The 23,262-nt window shown below is 32.0% G+C and overlaps 1 protein-coding gene and 1 long non-coding RNA gene across 2 annotated transcripts; both read right to left on the bottom strand.

Moving 5' to 3' along the window:
* Window positions 1-4,319: 4,319 nt before the first annotated feature.
* LOC105779984 (hypothetical protein) lies at window positions 4,320-5,556 on the bottom strand. The gene is made up of 2 exons (XM_012604034.2): window positions 5,096-5,556; window positions 4,320-4,572 (listed from the first exon to the last, which is right to left on the bottom strand). The coding sequence occupies exons 1-2, from the start codon at window positions 5,535-5,537 to the stop codon at window positions 4,520-4,522; spliced, it is 495 nt and encodes a 164-aa protein (XP_012459488.1). The 5' UTR covers window positions 5,538-5,556; the 3' UTR covers window positions 4,320-4,519.
* An 8,133-nt stretch (window positions 5,557-13,689) lies between these two features.
* Window positions 13,690-14,552, bottom strand: LOC128041306 (uncharacterized). The gene is made up of 2 exons (XR_008196085.1): window positions 14,237-14,552; window positions 13,690-13,958 (listed from the first exon to the last, which is right to left on the bottom strand). It is a non-coding gene; the product is annotated as an uncharacterized LOC128041306 (long non-coding RNA).
* Between the last annotated feature and the right edge of the window lie 8,710 nt (window positions 14,553-23,262).

The following is a 23,262-nucleotide window of genomic DNA, read 5'->3' as shown; positions in this document are numbered from 1 at the left end:
TATTATAACTATTTATATATATCATCTTATTATATATTTATATCTTATTATATATATCTATATATCTCTTTATAGACACGTTTTTTAGCTTATATACATACATATGTTTTGTTATACATACATACATATACGTCTATATCCATCCTTCATTTTTATAAAATATATGTATATACGTCTTTTTTTACATATATATGTACATACTTACACTGTTTTATTTTACAATATACATACTTATATAATTTATTTTATGTAATATATATGTATGCACATACCCATTTTTTATTTATATATGTACATATTTATACTTTTATAATATATATACATGTGTATGTACGTGTTTTTATATATATACACATACTTATACATATTATTTATATTTTAAAATCTATATTTTTCTTACATATTTTCTATAATTTATAATTCACATACATATGTTTTTATATATATATCGTAATACATATTAGCATCGTGTTTCATTTTGCCCAATATATCAAAATCCATTTCAAATAAATTAAATCTCGTGTTTAGATATTTGAAAAGTTGTGTCCTAACTTACTGGGTTTCGATTTTCACAATAAATCTAAACACGTGAATATTTTCAAACTCGAGTTTTCAAACGATCTCGGGAATTAAGAAAAGATCGTGTCCTAACTTACTGGGCATGATCCCTTTTCTAAACCCGAGATAATTAAAAGTCTTTTTAAATAAATAAATTTTTCGGCATGTACTCTCGTATCGGGAATTTGATACGTTGTGTCCTAATGCATTGGATATGACATGTCGTTTTCTCGAGATGAGGATTTTTTTAAATAAAGGCAATATTTTGCGTTTGGAAATTCGAGAAAACATGCCCTAAGGTGCTGGGTGTCGATTTTTCTCGTTCAACCAAATAGCTAAATATCCTTCCAAAAATTTCAAAATAAGGCAATATTTTGCATTCGAAAATTCAAGGAACATGCCCTAATGTGCTGGGTTTCGATTTCCCGATTGACCGAATAGCCAAATATCCTCTTGAATTTTAATCCATGCCATTCGAGTTTTTTTCGGATCGTATTTTAAATTTCTTTAAAGTTTTCAGTTTTTCGACACTAAGACATTAAGTAATCAACTAGGTACCAATTTTGGGCGTATCGAAGGTGCTAATCCTTCCTCGTGCGTAACCGACTCCCAAACCCGTTTTCTGAATTTCGTGGACCAAACTTGTTGTTTTAATGAAATTAAATTGTTTATTAAAAACAACCATCTTTTCAATGTGACCCAATCACACCTCATCAAAAAGGATTGGTGGCGACTCCCGTTTTCGTTTTCATTTTCAAAACCCAAGTCGACTCCGTTTTTCATCCAAAAAATGGTGTCAACAATGACATTTATTAATGTAGTGTGAATTAGTATTACAAATGATTTTAGAATTAATGTAATTATTTGATATATCATTAATGGAGAATTTTAGACTCCACAAGCGGGTTAAGGATGTAATGGCCCAATTCAGTGAGACCGGGCAAAATTAGTCCTACTTAAAAGTCTTTGCTCCATTCTCGTTACACGACAACGAGCAAAGAGGAGCAGCTGTAATGGCCCAATTTTGCCCGTGCCCAAGACTAAATGCAAATAATAAATAAAATCAAATGAATAAAAAGTCAAATACCAAGTCCATTTACAACAAACCCAACAGGCCTAAATTACAAAAAACCCTAGTGGCCCAACAAGCCCAAAGCCTAAACATCTTTTTAGAAAAAGGAAGAAACCCTAGCCCCCATGTGTACCGCTCCTCCTCAAGCAACGGCCCGCGCCTGCCTCGAGGTCCGCCTCCTCTGCTGACCACGCCTAACTCAGAGAAACAACAAAATGGCAAAGAACAACAAGTGGCGTAAAGCAAGAACACACTAGACAGTAGAAACAATAGCAAAACAACAAAAAACTAGAAGCAAACGGTCTTGTAATTCGGTTATAAAAAAGCCACAACATCTCCTTGTAATTTTTTGACACACACTAGTAAATCAAAAAGCAGAATGGAAGTTTTAAAAGGTGGTGGTTTTGATCTTTTCCTGATTTCTTTATGTTTTCTCTTTTCTTTTTATTTTTTTTTAAATAAGAAGGCTTAGAATAAAAAAAAGAAAAAGTCTAAAAGAGGCGTACCTAAGGGTTGTGCTCCATCGTCGTGGATGTCTGAGGTAGGCACCTCCGATGAAAGGTGACTGGAAGTCGAGGGGTCCTTTGCTTGTCTGGGCATCCTCGTTTGATTATAGGAAGTTTCGGCCTCAAAACGGGCTTAAGGAGGTCGAAACGGTCGAAATAGCCCTTTTTTTTTGGGCTTCGGCCGCCGTACACTGAGGTCAACGCTGTCGTCAGTCGGTGGCCATGACGGACGAACAGTGGCCCTATTGGCCGGATTTAGGGGAGAGGGAGAAAGAGTTTGAGATGTTTTTGAAAGTTTAAAAAAAAAGGGCTAAAATGATTTTTCTAATTTTTTTTTTAACTTAAATAGCCTTAGCAAAATGTTGTCGTTTTGTACCCTTGCCCCAGACGCTAAATGGCATCGCTTAGACGCGACCCGCGCACGACTCGACCCGCTTCTGGGGGATCCACGTTTTGTACGCGCACGACCGGTTTTGTACCCCGGCTCACTGACGCGCTAGAAAATGGACACGTGTCTAGGATTTGGTTTTTTTATTTTATTTGGTCCTCTATGTTTTCGCATTTTTATATTTTAGTCCTCATTTGTTTATTTTGTCATAATTTGTATTTAAATTTCATTTTTATTTTGATTTAGTCCCTAACCTGTTTGATTTCAACTTTTTGTAAATTTGTTATTTATTTATTTATTTTAAATTTTTCATATATTATTTATTTTAAACTTTTATATTATTTACTTTAAATTGTTTTTGTATATTATTTTATTTCATTTGTCTTTTATTATTAATTGGTATTAAAATGATGTACATTGTGTGATTATTGTCATTATGTGTACTATAATTTGTTTATTCGTATTTTCATATTATTGTTATTCATTAATGTAACATTTTATTCATAAATCGCTATTCCATGTTCTATATTATCATTCCATCTCATTTCATCACTTCAAAAGTTGAGTTTAACTTTTTACACCTATAATAAACTGCTTTATTTTATCCCTAATAAAATAAATGCACCTCGTTTAAGTATTGTATTCGCTATTATTCAAAAAAAGAAAATTTTTAAAATAAGGCAATATTTCGCGTTTTGGAGATTCGAGAAATCGTACCCTAACTTACGGGGTTTCAATTTTCTTGTTAAACCTAAATAGTAAAATATCCTTTAAATTTTCAAAATACATGAAATTTCAAATTAAAGGCAAGCTTATTCTCAAGGGTTCCAAGTGTCGTGTCCTAACTTACGGGATGTGACATTTCGTTAACTCGAGACGAGAGGGTCTTTAACATTCTTTTAGATTTATTCAAGCAGTTTTAAAATTAACATTAATAAAAAAGGATCGTATTTTAAAATCTTTTCAAAATTTCAAGTTTTGACATTAAGACATTAAGTAATTAACTAGGTAACAATTTTGGGCATATCGAGGGTGCTAATCCTTCCTCGTGTGTAACCGACTCCCGAACCCGTTTTCTAGATTTTGTAGACCAAAAAAAATTATCGTTTTAGTAAATTTAAACTTTTATTAAAATGATTAAATTATGAGATGATCCGATCACACCTAAATAAAAAGGATTTGTGGTGACTCCATTTTCGTTTTTAAATCGGCCCCTTTTACAAAAAAAAAAAAGGTTTTGACAAAGGATATGACAAGTGTCACATTTATTTATTTATGTAATAAATTTTTTATATTTTTACTATACACTAAATCACACTCTCAACTCACTTGTGAAATCTAAAAATCTCTACAAATTTGTATCAAATAGTTTTAGCTAGAATTAAGAAATGAAAAAAAAAAGAAAAAGAACAGGGAAAAGTCCAAGAGGAATGCAAAGACTGATGATAATAATGCCAAAAACAAAATCAAACAACAAACAAATAAATAGAAGGGTGCAAAAATGGTTCATGCGCCCTTACACGTAGCTGCTTGTGGGTTCGTTTAATGGTAAACCCACTTTTCCCGCGTAGCAAATTTGGTGGTGAAGGGGAAGGTGGGCTTTTTCATTTTTCTTTTTCTTTGGTTTAAAATTTGATTAAACTACTCAGAAAAAAATGTTTTATTTAACTTTGATACCAAATTAATATATATTTCAGACCATCTGAATCTTCGAATATTTAGAAGATCAAATACATCTTCCATTTTGAAAGTAGACTACGAATTTATAAAAAATTGATATATCGATTTTCTAATATTTAAACAGTATTTTTGTTATAAAGTGTAATATATCTTACTATTACACTAATAAAATAATATAAATTTAAAACAAAAGAAAATGGAAGCCAGATTGAAAGTAACACTTCTTTACAACTCTTAAACAGAAACTAAAATTGTTTGTATTATACCTCTAATTAAAAGAAAAACCTAATTAATTATGTGCTTGGAATTTTTTTTCTATCTCACAGCCTCCAATCCTTTCTCCTTTCTCCCTTGATTCTTCAACATCCCTGCCAAAACCTTCACATTATTAGTTGAACTATAACCAACAAACAAAATTTTAAATTCAATTTTTTCAACGGATTTTTAATTTCATTTTTCTTTTGTTAGTAAGTAATGCGGATTGAGTTTTCACCGGGCATAGACACAAAATGTAGGTTTAAGCATGTTAAAACGCTTTGTGTTTTTATTTACAAGTGAAAAGAGATTATAAATAATTCTAAACATAATTAAATTAAAATCTAAAATCTTTTTTTTAAATTATGATTATATCTAACTGTTTGAATTTAAATCAATATCACCTCATTTTTATCGATACAATCAAAAGAAAAAAACATTTTTATTTACTAAGAATATAATAACCCTACCTAACTAACCACAAAATCAGAATTTATCTAAACATTAAACGCACCAACAAAATGAAGTTATAATTTATAATAAAAAATCCTACTATTGAAGCTATGACCCTACTTTCTTTAATGAAAAGATTTTCAGTTTCGGAAGATGAGAAAATTAGGAAAGAGAATGGTTTACCTTGAGGTTTACAGTGAGGAGGTTCTTCAAAGAGAGATAAGGAGAGTTGTTTATGAGCAACACCAATGTCAAACAAGATGAGACCAGATTTAGGGTCATCTACTATGATATCTTTTACAGGTAACCAAAGGAATAGTTCTTCTTGGGTTAGCCCAACCACCCCAATGAGGCTGCCATAGGTAAGGTTAGCCCTCACTACGCTGTCAAACAACACCCTGTTTTCATACTTGGTCAAGCATGGTCCATCCAACAATACTTCTAGGCTTCCATCTTCTGCTAGTGTATACGATTTCACTTCCATTGGGAGTAGCCCTGCTGGTAATCCCCTTGAAACTAGAACATCATGGATGGAAGTGGAATGAGAAATACAGAAGAGTAAGGGAAATAATGAAAATACGAAGGTATAGACGCTGCTGCTCTTTTTGTTTCTCAGAATAGCCATGAATGCATAGAAAGATTGGGAAAAGGAGATACGAAAATAAATAATAAAAAAAAAAGAAAAGAAAAGGAAAGGAAAAGGACTTTAATAAATGGTTAGGAAAATTGGAATGACTCTTTTGTCCTTTGTTGGTGAATGGGGCCAATTTATTTATTTTAAAGGTGGTGATGTCAATTTGATTTCCGCTTTAATTAATTTTGTTTCCTTTATTAAAAATAGATAAATTAGTTATTATACGTTAGATTAAAAATTAAACTAGTATTTCATGTTAAAAATTTTATTAATTTGTATTATTAAAATTGGGATGATTGATAAAATAATCGATAATTACATGTTACATGTACTTTTTTTGTCATACAAGTGAGTAGTTTTAACATTTGAAATGAATAAAATTTTAATTTGCTTTTGGATCTAACTTATAGGGACTAATTTGCTCATTTTTAATAAAGGAAACAAAATGCAATCCAACTTTTAATATAAGGATCTCCATGATACTTTTATTGGTAAGCTTCAATTAAATTAAACAAATAAATCAACCAAATCTCTTTTATGAAAAAAATGGTATGTATTTGGTTCAGATTTTATACATACTATTTGGAGAAAAATATATATTATCAAATTATTTACTTTTTTTACTTTTCATTCACTTGAATAGGGCAATAGTATATGATTAATTGAAAATGCTTTTATAAAAATTAAGGATAAATTATTAAAATGGCCACTTTTGTTTGCCTCAAGTTACATTTTAGTCACTTATGTTTGAAATGTTACGTTACCGTGTTGTAACATTTTAGTCACTGAGCTGTTAATTACCGTTAAGCTGACATGGCACTATAAATCATCATTTCAAACTAAAATTCTAGGTTAAATTCTACAATTGGTCTTTTGTTTTGAGCAATTTAATTTTTTTTCTTTTATGTTCTTTTAACTTTCCTTTTTTCTTTTTTTCTTTGGCATTATCTTTTTCTTCTTCTCCTTCTGCTTTCCTCTCTTCTCCATTTCTCTTGACGTAGTTTTTCTATGTTTTCCATTTGTTAAAACTAGTCCACAAGCTTGCCTCACTCGAAAAAAATCAAATTGTTCAAAAAATTAAAAATTATAGTGGCTAGTTTTAACAAATGGTTAACATAGAAAAATTACATTAAAAGAAATAGAGAAGGGAGGAAAACAGAGGGAGAAACAAAAGAGAATGAAAAAGAAAAGAAAAAAAGGAAAATTAAAAGAATATTAAAGGAAAAAAAATTAAATTGCTTAAAACGAAAAAATATGGGGACTGATTGTATAAATTAACATAAATTTTTTGTTTGAATGATGATTTAACGTGTCACGTCACCTTATCATTACACCGTTAACGGTAATAATGGCTCAGTGACTAAAATGTTACAATGCGATAATGTAAGTGACTAAAACGTAACATTTTAAATATAAGTGACTAAAACGTAGCGTAGGATAAACAAAATTGAAAATGAATTAAAAGTCTATTAATTTGAACATTATCATATTAGTAATTACGCTGTTGTTTTGTTTCTAATCTACACAATAATATATTGGATCATATTACAAGTTCCCAATATCATACTTCTAATCATTCTAAGATAAGATGCAAAATAATTTTGTCTGACACTTCCCCTAATTATTACATCTCAGAAAAAAAATTAGCAATAAAATAAACTAAAATGTCATACTATTTAGGAATTGAATTTTCTTTTCTTTTCTCACAAGCAAAATGGGAAAAAAAATGAAATAACTGAGACAAGAAATTGGATACCCTACCAAATTGTTGTGTGGACAAAAGATCAATCAATCCCAATCTTTCTTGTTTAGATTTGGATGTTGCTCTAAGGCAAGCAAAATTATTATTCTTTTATCAAAACCCTAACCCTAATCGCAATGATGATCATAAACTAGGGTTAATTAACCCATGGGAGGGTACTCAATCTTCTACGTTTAAGGTGTGTTTTGATGGGCGGTGCGTTTACCTGCGGTTAGTGTAAAAATAGTAGTGGCGGTGAGATTAGATACTGTAGCGTGAGACAAAAAGTAAGTTAAACGTATCGCACTGCACCCAATCGCCCATTCAAATCCACCTTTAGTTAATATAGGTAAGCAACGGTTGCATGTTGCAGTTAAAAAGATATGAAACTCTCCAAGTACCCCCCACTCAAATGCCGATGTTGTAATAGTAGTAACTGAGGGGCATATATACCATTTCACCTTCCGCAGTTTAGACTCTTGATTTTTTTTTTTTAAAATTCCTTTATGTCTATAGGCTTTGAAGATTAGAACTTAGCTTTATTTGGAATTACTGTCGGAAGAAAATATTTAAAGAAGAGAATTTTCTGAGAAAATAGGACAAAATAAATTCTTTAATTACCTTTTCTGCCAAAGTAGCTCAAATGGAGAAAGTTGTTTTGGATTTATTGAGGGGCAAAAATGATTGCGTTACAGCGGAGGGACCTATTAGCAGATGACCCACCCAAATGATTTGACACATCTGGCACTCCTAGCTGGCCAGATCATTTTCAGTCAAACGTTGTAAGAATTGGATGGAAGACATGTATTAGTTGGATTTTTAATGTTTTAATTAATTAAAGTAAAGAATTGGATGGAAGAGAAAGAATTGTATTCTTTTTAGTCCTGAATTTTAAGATTTTATATAATTTTTTTAAGATGAAGATGTTAAAATTCAGAATAAAATATTAATGTGACATTAAATTATTAAAAAAATAACAGATGATGTGACATTACTGTTTTATACAATCATTTTTAATGTTAAGTTCAATTAATATTTTCGAAATTAAGTTAAAAATGAAAATTCTGTGACATGCATAAACAATTAACGTACTGAAGGGATTAGAGATTTTAGTAAAATCTCTTTCCATATAGTTTGACTTACACTGAAATTAATCTCGAAATTTAAATTTGATTATCATTGTATCTAATAAGATGAAATCTCTAAATTCCAGGTATGCATCATGCAGCTCCCCACGCTGCCGATCGTGGAATTTAGCTAACATATTTTTATAAAAATTCATTTAATATAAATAAGATGTATTTTTTTAAGAATAAAAGTAAAAGTTTGTACTTAATTAAAAGCAAAAACCTGCTGTAAAGAATACAAATGCGGTTGCATAAGAAAACATTGTACGAGATTAGCATTTCTATATTTACCGTTTTATCATCAGATAAAACATTCAACTTAGAAAACTATCTTTTCACTCATTTTGTTGTTACAAAATGAAATCTTTACAAAACCTTAAATTTTTAATGGTTATTAATTATATACATTATTTTCATTCTAGTCATTCAATTTTAGATTGCTTTCATCTTCGCCACCCTAAAAATATCTTTTTAAATATTGATTTTGGGTAAAAAATCAAGGATTAAAGTGAAAAACGTTAAAACCTAAAATAATACAAAAATATTGCCAAATTCTAAATTTGAGTTTTGAAATATACATTATTAAATATTAAGATTCAAAATTATAGTAACAAATCGATTGACATTATCAATGGATAAAAATTTTTCAATAATTTATTTTGATGTTTTGCAATTTTTTAAAAAATTATCAATAAAATTATTATCTTTAATTGTTGTCTATGAAGCCCAATTTTTTACTATATAATCACGAATCTTCCTTGCTAAGCTACAAGTAAAGAAAAATCCTTACAATTAATTAAATTAATTAGTTTCATCTTCCATGCAAAACAAAACTCATAATTTTTTCATCACTTATTTACGCAAACAAAGAACAATTGATTAATTTAATTAATTGCAATGATATTTTCCTTTTATTTTAGCTTAGCATAGAAGATTCGAGATTATATAATCAAAAGAAATTTAAGTTTCATAGAAAATTATTAAATATGAGTTATTTGAGTTGTTTTCGTTAATTTTAAATTTTAAAAGGATATTAAATTAATTAAATTTAATATTATAGCATCAAATCATTGATATTATTAATGGATAAAAATTCTCAACAATTTATTCAATTTATCTTGATGTTTTAAAATTTAAATTTTCAATATTAAAAAATCAAAATTTTTGGTAATGAGATAAACAAGTACAAATTCATAGCTTTTGTGTATTATTTTAGATCTACCACCTTTTCACTTTAATCCTTGATTTTTTTTACCCCAAACGATATTTAAAAAAGATATTTTCTAGGTGATCAAAACGAAAAGGACCTAAAGGTCGAGTGACCAAAATGAAAATGTAAACATGATATGATGTGAATAGTTAACTGTCGTTAGAGATTTAACACTTGAATGACTAAAATGAAAGCAAATAACTCTAATATCTTAGGGTTATTTGTTCCTTATTTTAGTAGGACTGTATTTTATTTTATAATTTAATTTTGATAGATTTTAGGAATTTTATTTCGTTGATGTTTTAAGTTAACTATATATTTATAATGTTAATTCAGACTAATTTTCGATGCGATCTTATCCAATGTAGGTCCGACAAAGTATGGAAAAGAATAGCATGAAATAAGCAGATTTCTGTTCTAACAGAAAATGTCTTCAACCCAACAAACATAGACAGGCGAATCTCCGTTTCAACGAAAAATATCTTCGCCCAGAGAAAGCAAACATATGACTTTTCACTCCAAGTGCATATACCTGATTTTTTTTAAAAAAAGTTACGCCTTTTATGATTATAAAAGGGAAAAAAACGAAACCAAAAAGGAGGGGAGAAGAAGAAAAAGAGGAGCCGCCTAAGCTTTCTTGCATCAAGAATTAACGGATTCCAATGAAAACACAGAGTTTCTCCTTCTTTTTTCCTTTTTGTTTCATTTTATTACGTCTAGTTATTGTTTTAATTTTAAGATGTTTCCCAAATTCTCCATGAACAAAATCTATTTTCTAAGGTTACAATGGATTTCATTCTTCCATCTCTATTTATTATTAATAGAGTCTAGATTATTTATTTATTATCGTTCTTTTTTGATAATAGTCCGGCCAACTATTAGTTTGACAAAACCTCAAGAAAGCGAAAGAGGACTTTTTATTTTAGGTCTAGAATGAATAACTCTTGGTCTTAATTAGATGGGCCAATCCGTGATTGATAATTAGGATAGGAATATACATGATTACCTTGGGTAGCCATAATTGGGGTAGTTCTTAATTAATTTAGTCTACATTATTGGCATAGGAATATAGCTCAATGGTTAAATTAAATTAGTTCTTTAATTGCTCGGAAGAGAATTAAGTGAATTTTAGTTTCCCAAGTTAATAATAAACTTATTAGGATAAACTGGATGGAGATAGATCAATTTGCTAACGCATTCGATGAAATTTTTGGGTTTTGCCATTTTGTTTATTTGATTTAGTTTGCGTTGCTTATTTTTATTTACTTTTAAATTAGTTAAAAAAATTATTATCAATTAATTTGGATAGTTTCTAGAGTAATACTTGGAGATTGGTGTTTTGATTAGTAATAGCTCTCTAGGGGATTAATATTTTATACTACTTGGAACGATACATATATTTGTGTGATCAACAAAAGCCCCTTAAAATTGGGTGACCAAATTGCAATGATTTCATTTTGGGTGATCAAAAATTGAGTTACCAACTAAGTAGTTTAACTGAATAATATAATAATGTCTTGACCTCGACTTAAACGTTTACCACCAGGGTTGAAGTCAAAAAGTTTTTTTAGGGGGGCCAAAAATAAATTGTAATATTTACGATAGTAAAAATGTAATTTTTAAAGGACTAAATAGAAAAAATTATCATTTTTAGGGAGATCAAAGTGTAATTTTACTTTTACAAATTTAAAATTTTAAAAATTTTAAAGAGAGTCGAGGATTGAGATTTTGTTTTAGTAAGGTGGGTTGATTTATTTCCACAGTGTTTTGTGGCTCTCAATTGTTTGTAATTCTTATTCATGTATGAAATTTTTAAGAAATAAAAGAAATGATGGGAAACGTAATATCATATAAACAGAAAACAAGTCTCATTTACGATTATGATCAACAATTTGTGGGTTTTAAACGCCTGCAATTCTTCTTTCACACCATGCTTTGTTATAATAATAACATTTCATAACCTTTTTCTGGTTTTACATTTACAAGTCTTCTAAGAGTCTTTTCTTAAATTATTATATACTCCTATTTTCATTTAATTGATTAATTTTGACATCTTTGGAATCAATATCGTCACATGAATTAAAATTAACTGAAATACATTTATCCTTCTATTTAAGAATTGAATAAAGATTATAAATATAACTCAAGGACATCACACAATTTCTACTAATAGTATTACCTAACTAGACATTATCGTCTATTGATCCTTATAGATGAAGAATTTTCTGAATCGATTACAAAGTGTTACCTATTAAGTTAAAATTATTATAGATGTAAATGATAATATCATATTTGTATCATACAATTTTTTATAATTAATTTAAATTAATTAAGAGATAAATAATAAAATGTATATTATCAAGACTTAAAAATAATTAAGTGATAATAATAAATGATTATTTTATCTCTAATTAATTAAACTAGTATGAGATAAATAATAAATAAAAGAGTTGAAGAAAGCCACCTTCCAATCTAGTTTAATTGAGGAAAAGAAGTCAAATTTTATTTATGAAGAAAATCACCTTTTGATATTGTTCAACTGAGAAAAAAAAAAGATGTCAAAACTTGTTTTAAGAGCAAGTCACCATGATAGTTGAAGCGGGATCAACCATATAAGATCAAGTCTAAATATTGGATTCAAACTCTCTTCAAACCTGTTTTCAAGATTCAAGTCTCGACAACCCTTGAAGCGGAATCATTGATTCAATATCAAGTCTCGGCGACCCTTGAATTAAATCAAATCAAATTCTCAAACAAACATATTACCAAACTCAGCTTTAAGATCAAGTATCGATGACCTTTGAAGCAAATTGCATCATTCAAAGATCAAGTTAAGATTACCTTTGGGTTGAAGCTCCATCAAAGAGAAGAATCAAATCAGTTTTCTTTGTAATCAAGAAATCTAGAGATTGCATCTTCTTTTCAAGTTATCAATACAATTTGACTCTAAATTTTCAAGTCAATTTATGACTTGAAATTTTTGTGGACGAATTTATAGCTCGCTTGGTGGGAAGCCTTTCATCTCTTCTCTCCAAAAATCAAAGTTCAAAGTTGCAACGGTCTCAAAGAAGATCATTATTAGCAAACCAACGATGATGAAGCATGTATAATTAGCTGCTATTAGAGATTTAACGTTTGAGTGACTAAAACGGTAAATTTCTCTAACGATGATGATGAAACTATAAAAATTCTTTTTGAAGTGACCAAAATAAAAATATTCTAAAAGTTAGATGACCACTAATTAGTTTGCCCAAAATATAAAGTTGAGACATTCTACCTCAATCCAATGGAATGATTTTTCTTATTTCCACTCAAAACGCGAACATAAGTGGACTTTTAATTATCCATCAACCTGAACTAAGGCTCCGTTTGTTTGCAAGTAAAATGTTTTCCGAAAAATGATTTACTTTTCTGGTGTTTGGATGAATCTGTGTAAAATATTTTCTGTTGTTTGGGAGGTTTCCTGAAAATATTTTTCGGAAATCCTAAATATAATAAATTTTATATTTAATACAATAAAATTTACATCAATAGTGGAACAAAATACAAACCGAGAGCTTTTTCAGAAGCAAAATTGATTAATTAGAAACCAACTGATGAGATTGTTTTACATGTAACAAAACAGGGTGTATTAAATAAAAGAGCAAGCATCCTTTGGAAATGAATAAAAGTAAGGTGGAACACTGCAAAGTAGAAACCATTTGAATCCACCCAATCCTCAACCTTACGGTCGCCTTGAAAATTTTGAGAAATCTGGGCGTCTACGCTCCACATATGCTGATTTCCCCTCGTTCCCTTCTTCAGTTATATAAAATATGAGTGTCGCATTTCCACCAACTTCTTGAAAAAATGTAGAGGAAATGAAACAAGTGAATTTTCAGATTGAACAGTTTTTTTTTTAAAAATGGGTTGCTTATGATTCGATTTGGTACTTGAAGTCCAGCATGGCCATCATCAACAGCATTAAGAGCTGCTTTTAACACTCTGATTGCTGTTGGACTGTTTCTTAGGATCTCTCTACACCATTTAATTGTTTCTTGCTCTAGTTTCTCTAGCTAGATCATATGCCACAAAATTAACCTTCTTATCTTGTAGGGCCCAATTTCTGCCCGGCCCGTTAAATAAATAAAAACCAAACAGAAACAAAGGCTAATGTTTCAGTCCAATTTTGTTACAAATCCAATAACGAGCCAATAGCTAATTCCTAACCCAGGCCCGAAATTAATGGAAAAGGAAGGGTTAGGAAACCCTAGCATCAGCCTCCCCGCTTCCAGCAAAGCCTCCAGCCGCCGCACGTCTCGGGGCCGACTCCTCCACGTGCGCTCCACAAACACCTGCAAGCACGAACTCAAAGAATCCGAAAGAGAAGAAACAGCAAAAAATAGCAATTATATTCGATTTATTTTTCTTTTTCGGGCTATATAAAGCCGTTTTATTTTGTAAAATAGGGACCGATTGTATTGAAAGAGTACGAAAATACGAAAGAAAAAGAAAACAATTGTCGAAGGTGATCTATTTATTCGGTTTTTTTACTGCTTTTTGTTTCATTTTTCTACTGGTTTTAAAAATAAAATAATAAATAAAAGAAAAGAGAAGGAGGGAAGATTCTTACCAACGGTGGCGCGCCATCGACATCTTTGTTTCGCTTCATCCAAATCGAAGTTGAAAGGGGGATTTTGGCGTGAAGAGCAGGGGAGAGGATGAAACAATTCTTGCGGCTACTATGCTGCAAACGGAATTGGGTTTTAATTAGGGATTGAAAAGGGTTTTAAAGCATTGATGGGTTATTTACGTTTTTAATCATTCCATTTTTATCTCATCGTTTCAAAATCATTGTTTTCTGTTTCCAATTTTTCCTATGAAATATTGAATTTGTTTTATTTTAATCCACTGCTGTGCAATGTTTTGGGTGGTTTGGATAAATTGCTCTTTCGGTCCTCCTCTTGTTACGCGTGTTTTAATCTGCTCCCTTTCTCGTTTTTTTAATTCACCCCTTAAATTCTTTTTATTTTCAACCTAATCCTTAATTTATTATTCTAATTTTTTATTACTAATACTGTTTATTTATATTATTATTACTGTATCATTATTAGTTTATATTTTTATTTATTATATTATATGTTACTATCATTATATCTATATATGCGCATATGTATGTAAATATATAGGTATACATTTTAAACGTTTTAAATACATATACATATTATGTACATAGTTTTTTATTATTTTATTTTCATAGTTTTTTCATACATATATACATTTATATTTTATAATAGTTACACGTTTTCCATGTTTTATAATTTATACATGTTTATACATTTTTTATATAATATGTACATATATATCCAACTCTATTTAAAACTTACTATAAATGTATTTTCCACATTATTATATTTACCAATATACTATGTTATACATTTTTTGTAAATGCATAAATATATTTCATATGTATTTTATTATTGTTATTTTCATGACTTTTGTGTACATATATATGCATAAACGTTTTCAAATATGTATGCATCTTTGGTATTTCATAGCCATACCTATATTTGCAAAATTCACCTATATATCATGTCTATATATATTCATACTTTGTAAATATATATACATATATATTTTAAATCAAGTATTTGTTTCATGTTATACATCAACTTTTTAACATGCCTTTTAGAAAATATATATTCTGGTTGCGTGAAAGCATTAAAATCGTCATATTTTACAAATTTTCAAAATATTTGGTATTCATGATTCTCGAGAAAGATTGTGTCCTAACTTACTGGATTACGATTATTTTTCGATGGATTTAGAAAGCCAAGTATTTGTTTTGCAATAAATCCACAAATTTCAAATAAAAGCTTATTCTCGGGAATTCAAAAATGTTGGGTCCTAACTTACTGGTCATGACATTTTATTATCTCGAAATAAGGATTTCAAAAACAAAAGGCAATATTTGGTATTTTGAAGATTTAAAAATATTGTGCCCTAACTCACTGGGTGTGATGCTTTATTTCTTTGAAATAAGAATGTTTTATTTTGATTCATTCACGAGTTAAAAGTTTTCTTTTAAAATCTTTTCAAATTTTCGACACCAAGACATTAAACAATCAAATTCGGTACCGATTTTTGGGCGTTGCGAGGGTGCTAACCCTTCCTTGTGCGTAACTGACTCCCGAACCTATTTTCTCAAATTTCGTAGACCGGAATTATTTTTAAGGTGAGCCGATCACACCTCAATCAAAGATCGGTGGCGACTCCAATTTTTATTTTTTAAAAGTCGACAACTAAATTTTTGTTTTCAAAAAACGGTTTCGACAGCTTGGCAACTCCGCTGGGGGCTGTTAGAGAGTTGAGGCATAAAATTGATTAATTTTTGTCTTGTGATTGAAAAATCCAATCTTTGTTTTCAAATCATGATTTCACTGTGCATTCATTTTCATCATGATATGTTTGCATGATTGGACCAAGTCGGTTGATCTGTATTTGCATTTTGCATTGCATGGTCAGTTTTACCCCTCTAAGTGGGAGCGAAAAACTAGTCCTTCGTGAGGTTTTCACCTCCGTGCAGGGTAGTGGACCGCTTCCGGGATACATCCGTACATATGTCTTCATGAGATTTTCATCTCCGTGCAGCCATAGGGAAATGTATTCCCTTGAACTGAACTCGATCCATATGAGCCTATAATGGGTAAGGATCGAGGAATCTATTGGTTCAGGTACCCATGCTCTAGAAACTAACCCTCATATAGTAAACCTTAGGAACTTGCCCTAGGTAGAGCTATACCAAACCCTAGAGGAGTCCTGAATAGGTTCTTTTATTATTTCTTGTGTACGTTGAATTATGATTTTATGCATGATACTAACTTGTGTGTTTTGTTTTGGCTGCATGACATTTTTGACTGCATGACATTTCATCATAGAAAAGAGATGTTGATTCATGTTTGGTTGTTAAATAGAGAGTTTGCCATAGAAAACAGATTTCTTGATAAGGCGGAAGATAATATGGTTGTCCGAGTATAGTCTAAGAAAGCATGACACGAAAAGCCTAACAAGAGGAGTATACGACTTTGCTGCGTGACCTGAGGATTCAAATTGTCAAAGGTTATTCAAAAGTCACCAAATGTCCCAACCTCTTAAAGAAGCTAATGAACGTGAGTAAGCAAGGAGTTACAACCTAGATCAAACAAAAATGAGCTCAAATTCTCAAGATGCATCTTAATACCTGAATGGTCGATATCTTTGCTTGGAGTACGAGGGCGAAGCCGTATATATATATCCGCTTTGTGTAAAGAGATTTACTGTCTAGAGAAGTTTTCTAGTAAAGAATTGAACCAGAATCAACGTCTTTTTTTTTGCATTCATTTCATGCATTTGCATTCCATTACATCATATGTATTAGACACCGTTAAATGATCCTAATTAATTAAAATCACTACTCAGTTAACCTGGAAACCAACCAACCAAACACCGTTACGGCACTCGAGCAAAGATTAAAGACATGGATCAGTGATTGGAAAAGCTCGAACAGTACCAGAAAGAAATGCAAGACCAACTCCAGTTACATGTGCAGGAGCGGTTAGACAAGATGCAACGGGATATGTCAGAGAAGATGCAGGAATCCCAAAACAATATGATGGCAAAGTTGACCCAACTGTTGACTGGAGGGGATGATAAGGGAAAGGGTCCCATGGCTGATATCAAAGAGTGTATCGAGGATGAATCACTCTATCCTCCAGGCTTTACTCCTCCACATGTGCGAACTCAAGCTGAATATCCGCACAAATCTACTGTCACAATCAGGCCTCAGTAGTTCCAGGTCGGTGCTTCAAACTTCCAGGCTGGATCGGGTTCTAACCCCAGAAACAACCTTGTTAACTCTGCCATTCCTGACTTTGATGAAGTGGCTGAGAAGGAAAGAATAAAGGAAGAGTTACCGAAACAGTTAGAAGAAAGGTGCAAGTGGCTTGAGGAGAAGTTCAAGGCGATGGAGGTCACTGAAAGCTATCGTGGGATTAACGCTAAAGAGCTGAGTTGAGTCTCGGATTTGGTACTCCCTCATAAGTTTAAGATGCCGGAATTCGAAAAGTACAATGGGACAAGTTGCCCAGAAGCACATATCACCATATTCTGCAGACGAATGGCTGGATATGTTAACAATGACTAGCTATTGATACATTGTTTCCAATATAGCCTCACAGGGGCAGCATCTAAATGATACAATCAATTGAGCCGTACCATGATCGGTTCATGGAGGGATTTAGCACAAGCGTTCATGAAATAGTACAGTCATGTAACAGACATGGTACCTGACAGAATCACCCTTCAAAATATGGAAAAAAGCCGAACGAGAGCTTTAGGCAATATGCACAAAGATGGAGGGAAGTTGCCATTCAAGTTCAGCCGCCGCTATTGGAAAGAGAAACAACAATACTCTCTATCAATACGCTGAAAGCCCCATTCATTACGCATATGTTAGGAAGTGCCACAAAGAGCTTTTCTGACATAGTTATGAATGGTGAAATGATTGAAAATGCTATAAGGAACGGAAAAATTGATGTAGAGGAGAGTAACAAGAGGTCAGTCTCAAAGAAAAGAAAAAATGAGGTGAACAACACGGGTTACTCTAAATCAATTACTGTGAGTCAACCAAGAAAGGTGGTTGGTAATCAACAGAATTTATCGAGGCAAGATTCCGACATAAAGACTGAGAAGTTCCAGTTTACACCAATCTCAATATCGTATAGGGAATTGTATCAAAATTTGTTTGATGCACATGTAGTTTCTCCTTTTCATGTGAAGCCTCTACAACCTCCGCATCCCGAATGGTATGATGCGAATGCACAATGTGACTACCATGCAGGAATTACGGGACACTCAATAGAGCATTGCACTGCCTTCAAGAAACTAGTGGAAAGACTCATCAACATGGTGTTGTCAAGTTTGATGACTCATCTAGTGCAGAAAGTCTGCTACCCAATCATGATTGATAATGGAGTAAATGCAATGTATGAAGAAGTGGTGAGAAATTTTCACATCGATGCCATATGTGCAGACACAATGAAAAGGGTCATTGTTAGATTTTCGCCTTTGAGGTGTTCTAAATAATTGGACTGCAAAAGAAACCCCTATAGTATTTAGAGTTTGTTAGAGTAATATTCAGAACACACTTGTTGCTTTTAGCCTAGAAGCAATAAGAACTTCTTTGTGAAATAGGCTCATGTCTGAACATTATTGTTTTAATTAAACACATTATTGCAATCATCTTTGAGCAAACATTCTTTCATTTTACGATTCTTTCATTCTTTTGGATTTTTTCTGTCAAACCATTCTTTCATTCATAATCATATTATTTATAAATTCATACATTTTTTGTATATTCTTTAGCACCTACAATAGGTTCCTGGATATCAATGACATGAGTGATGCTGCTACAGACTCAGAATCTCCTTTTGAGTGAGACATGTGTTTAGAGGGATCTCATGACTTTGAAGATGTCAAAGATTGTAACTTATCTCCTAACTTGTTGAGGGTGGTAAAGCAATAAGAGAAACAAATTTACCTCATGAGGAGACAATGGAGACTGTGACCTTGAGGGAATATGCATGATCGAAGAAACAAAGCAATATATTATTGAGTTACTTCAAGAATTCAAAGATGTCTTCGCATGGTTATACCAGGGTATGCCCGGGTTAAGCACTATCATTGCAATCTGAACAACAGCACGATATCAAAAATTTACAGTATGTTCCAGATTAATATCATGAATGATGTAATGAAAACTCTACCAGAGCAATGCCTCTCTTTTTAGTTTATCACGGTTTCTTTTTCTATTGAAGTCGAAATTCTTTCTCTCTGGGTATTGGCTAAGCAAGTTGGATGAAGCAGAACAGATCCAATCGCGATGTGATTAATTGAACTTGATAGAAGAAAAAAGGCTAAAAGCTATTCATTACGGTCAGATGTACCAAAAATGAATGATGCGAGCCTATAAAAAAAGGTTCATCTCAGAGAATTCCATGAGGATGACCAAATGTTGAAGATCTTCCCTCTATAAAAAATGTTTTGGAGGGGAACGAATGCCAAATTGGGAAGAACCTTACGTTATAGAGAAGTTTTTTTTCCAAAGGAGCTTTGATTGTGAGCGAGATGGATGATAAGTCCTGTAAACTCAAATTCAGTCAGGAAATACTCTGCTTAAAGAAGGAGATGACCAAGGTAAAAACCCGCAAAGGGCACTTTGAGTCATTAAAAAAATGATGAAATGAAAAAAAATGAAAAAGTGAAAAGGAAAAATGAAAAAGTGAAAAGGAAAAATGAAAAATGAAAAAGTAAAATAGAGAGGCTAAGGTGAAAACCCGCAAAGGGCGCCTTAGACCAAAGGAGATTTGAGTTGAAAACCCGAAAAGGGCGGCTCAAATATTGATCAGAATGGGGCCTGAGATTATCGGAGCAGCTCAAATACTGATCAGAATGGGGCATACAGTGGTCTTGCTATACCTGAACAATAGGAAAGGGTAAGCGACATCTTGGGGCATCGACAAAGTACTATAGATCTCCTAAACACATGTTAAACTCAGAATGGTCATCGAAAAGTTTGTACAGAGAAGTTTAAGCTATGATATTTGGGGCACCTAATCCTTATACCATTTTTGTTATTCTTGGAACACTTCATTCGTTTCCAAGACATGCATTCCTAAATCAATTTCTTTGTTATTCATCTTTATTATCTTTGACAATTTATTCATTTTGAGCTATAAGAACCAATTCTATTTTATCCATCATTTTATTTTTTTACAAGCATGTTATATTAGAATAATGATTAATGGGCTAATAAAACTTTCACAAAGGAAGTTTTGCATATTGCTCTAGAAGTTTCTAAATAATACAGGAACCTGAAACAGGACTATTGTTTAGAACGCACCAGGATTAAATATTGGAAATCTAATAAGGAAGAGTCTAAATTAAGACTATCCCTTTGAATTTTGTTGTCTAAAACAAAATGACAATATGTCGTGTTGGTGACAAAGCTTTAATGAACAAGCAAGCAATAATCACCGAATAATAATAAGAAGTTGTTCTTGGAGAAGAAAATTCTTCATTTGTGCATGAGCATTTGGTATGACACCTTGGGAATGGTGTAAGAGACCAAAGAGTTTCACATCCTATATCCTTGAATTGTGATAACAGAGGATTGAGAAAAGGCCAAAACTTTTTACTCTTGGGTTGCAACGGGAGGAAGATGGTACAAATTTTTGCATCCCAGTGGATCAAACTGGAAAGTTTACAGTGGGGGCAATCTGGTCAAGTGTTTCTTTGGAGACGCCAGCCGAGTAAAAAGGTGCTATAGCACATTTACTATAAAACTTTAATAAACTTTGAGTAGTGATAACCTAAGTGATAAGGAGGGATCATTCTCGAAAAATGACATTCTACATTCATCCAAATGTCATTTATACATGTCTAGTTAGGAGCATTTGATTCATTCTGTTCATGACATCCTATTAGGCATAATTAGGTTCATAAGATGAATTATACAGGTTATGTTCCACAGAGAACAGATCGGTGAGATCATAAAGCCTTATTGCCCCAAATAACAGTGGGCAGTTGAAAAGCAGCGAATCTTGTCTTCATATATTGACATGAAGTAAATCAAAGCTAGCGGATCTTGTCTTCCCATACTGGTGGTGAAGTAGATCGAAGATGATGGATCTTGTATTCATGCATTGACATGAAGTAGATCAGAGATAATGCATCTTGTCTTCATGTATTGACATGAAGTAGATCGAAGATAGCGGATCTTGTCTTCCCATACTGGTGGTGAAGTAGATCAAAGATAATGGATCTTGTCTTCATGTATTGACATGAAGTAGATCAGAGATAATGAATCTTGTCTTCATGTATTGACATGAAGTAGATCGAAGATAGCGGATCTTGTCTTCATGTATTGACATGAAGTAGATCAGAGATAATGGATCTTATCTTCATGTATTGACATGAAGTAGATCGAAGATAGCGGATCTTGTCTACATGTATTGACATGAAGTAGATCGAAGATAATGAATCTTGTCTTCATGTATTGACATGAAGTAGATCAGAGATAGTGGATCTTGTCTTCATGTATTGACATGAAGTAGATCGAAGATGACAGATCTTGTCTTCCTATACTGGTGGTGAAGTAGATCGAAGATAATGGATCTTGTCTTCATGTATTGACATGAAGTAGATCAGAGATAGTAGATCATGTCTTTCCATACTAGTGTGAAGTAGATCGAAGATACAGGTCTTACCTCCCCAACATTACAATGGAGTAGATAGAAGCACCAATTCTTGTACCTCTGAAGATGCAGTAGGAAGGAACGAGGCTACCTGAAGAGGAGAAGCATTGAAGAAGTTGAGGCTCAGTAAGACCAGGCACAATTGGGCCTTGTAGTCTTTGCTCTGTTCCCGTTACACGACAACGAGCAAAGAGGGGCAGCTGTAGGGCCCAATTTCTGCCAAGCCCGTTAAATAAATAAAAACCAAACAGAAACAAAGGCTAATGTTTTAGTCCAATTTTGTTACAAATCCAATAACGGGCCCAATAGCTAATTCCTAACCCAGGCCCGAAATTAATGGAAAAGGAAGGGTTAAGAAACCCTAGCATCGGCCTCCCGCTTCAAAGAAAGCCTCCACCGCCAAGACGCCTGGGCCGACTCTCCACGTGCGCTCCACAAACACCTACAAGCACGAACTCAAAGAGTCTGAAAGAGAAGAAACAACAAAAAAATAGCAATTATATTCGATTTATTTTTCTTTTTAGGGCTATATAAAGCCGTTTTATTTTGTAAAATAGGGACCGATTGTATTGAGAGAATGCGAAAATACGAAAGAAAAAGAAAACAATTGTCGAAAGTGATTTATTTATTCGGTTTTTTTACTGCTTTTTGTTTCATTTTCTCTTGGTTTTTAAAAAAATAATAAATAAAAGAAAAGAGAAGGAGGAAGATTCTTACCAATGGTGGCGCCCATCGACATCTTTGTTTCGATTCATCCAAATCGAAGTTGAAAGGGGATTTTGGCGTGAAGAGCGGGGAGAGGATGAAACAATTCTTGCGGCTACTATGTCGCAAACGGAATTGGGTTTTAATTAGGGATTGAAAAGGGTTTTAAAGCATTGATGGGTTATTTACGTTTTAATCATTCCATTTTTATCTCATCGTTTCAAAATCATTGTTTTCTGCTTCCAATTTTTCCTATGAAATATTGAATTTGTTTTATTTTAATCCATCTTTGTGCAATGTTTTGGGTGGTTTGGATAAATTGCTCTTTCGGTCCTCCTCCTGTTACGCGTGTTTTAATCTGCTCCCTTTCTCGTTTTTTTAATTCACCCCTTAAATTCTTTTTATTTTCAACCTAATCCTTAATTTATTATTCTAATTTTTTATTACTAATACTGTTTATTTATATTACTATTACTGTATCATTATTAGTTTATATTTTTATTTATTATATTATATGTTACTATCATTATATCTATATATGCGCATATGTATGTAAATATATAGGTATACATTTTAAACGTTTTAAATACATATACATATTATGTACATAGTTTTCTTATTATTTTATTTTCATAGTTTTTTCATACATATATACATTTCT

Source organism: Gossypium raimondii, chromosome 1 (genome assembly GCF_025698545.1).
Source record: "Gossypium raimondii isolate GPD5lz chromosome 1, ASM2569854v1, whole genome shotgun sequence".
In the NCBI taxonomy this organism is placed as follows: domain Eukaryota; kingdom Viridiplantae; phylum Streptophyta; class Magnoliopsida; order Malvales; family Malvaceae; genus Gossypium; species Gossypium raimondii.
Note: the sequence above shows the minus strand (reverse complement) of the source record. Positions and strands in the feature narration are given on the sequence as shown.

Coding starts and splice junctions, on each gene's coding strand:
- LOC105779984 (XM_012604034.2), bottom strand. CDS start 5,537: ATGGCTATTCTGAGAAACAAAAAGAGCAGCAGCGTCTATACCTTCGTA. Junction 4,573..5,095: donor TCCTCACTGTAAACCTCAAG/GTAAACCATTCT, acceptor AGGTTTTGGCAG/GGATGTTGAAGAATCAAGGG.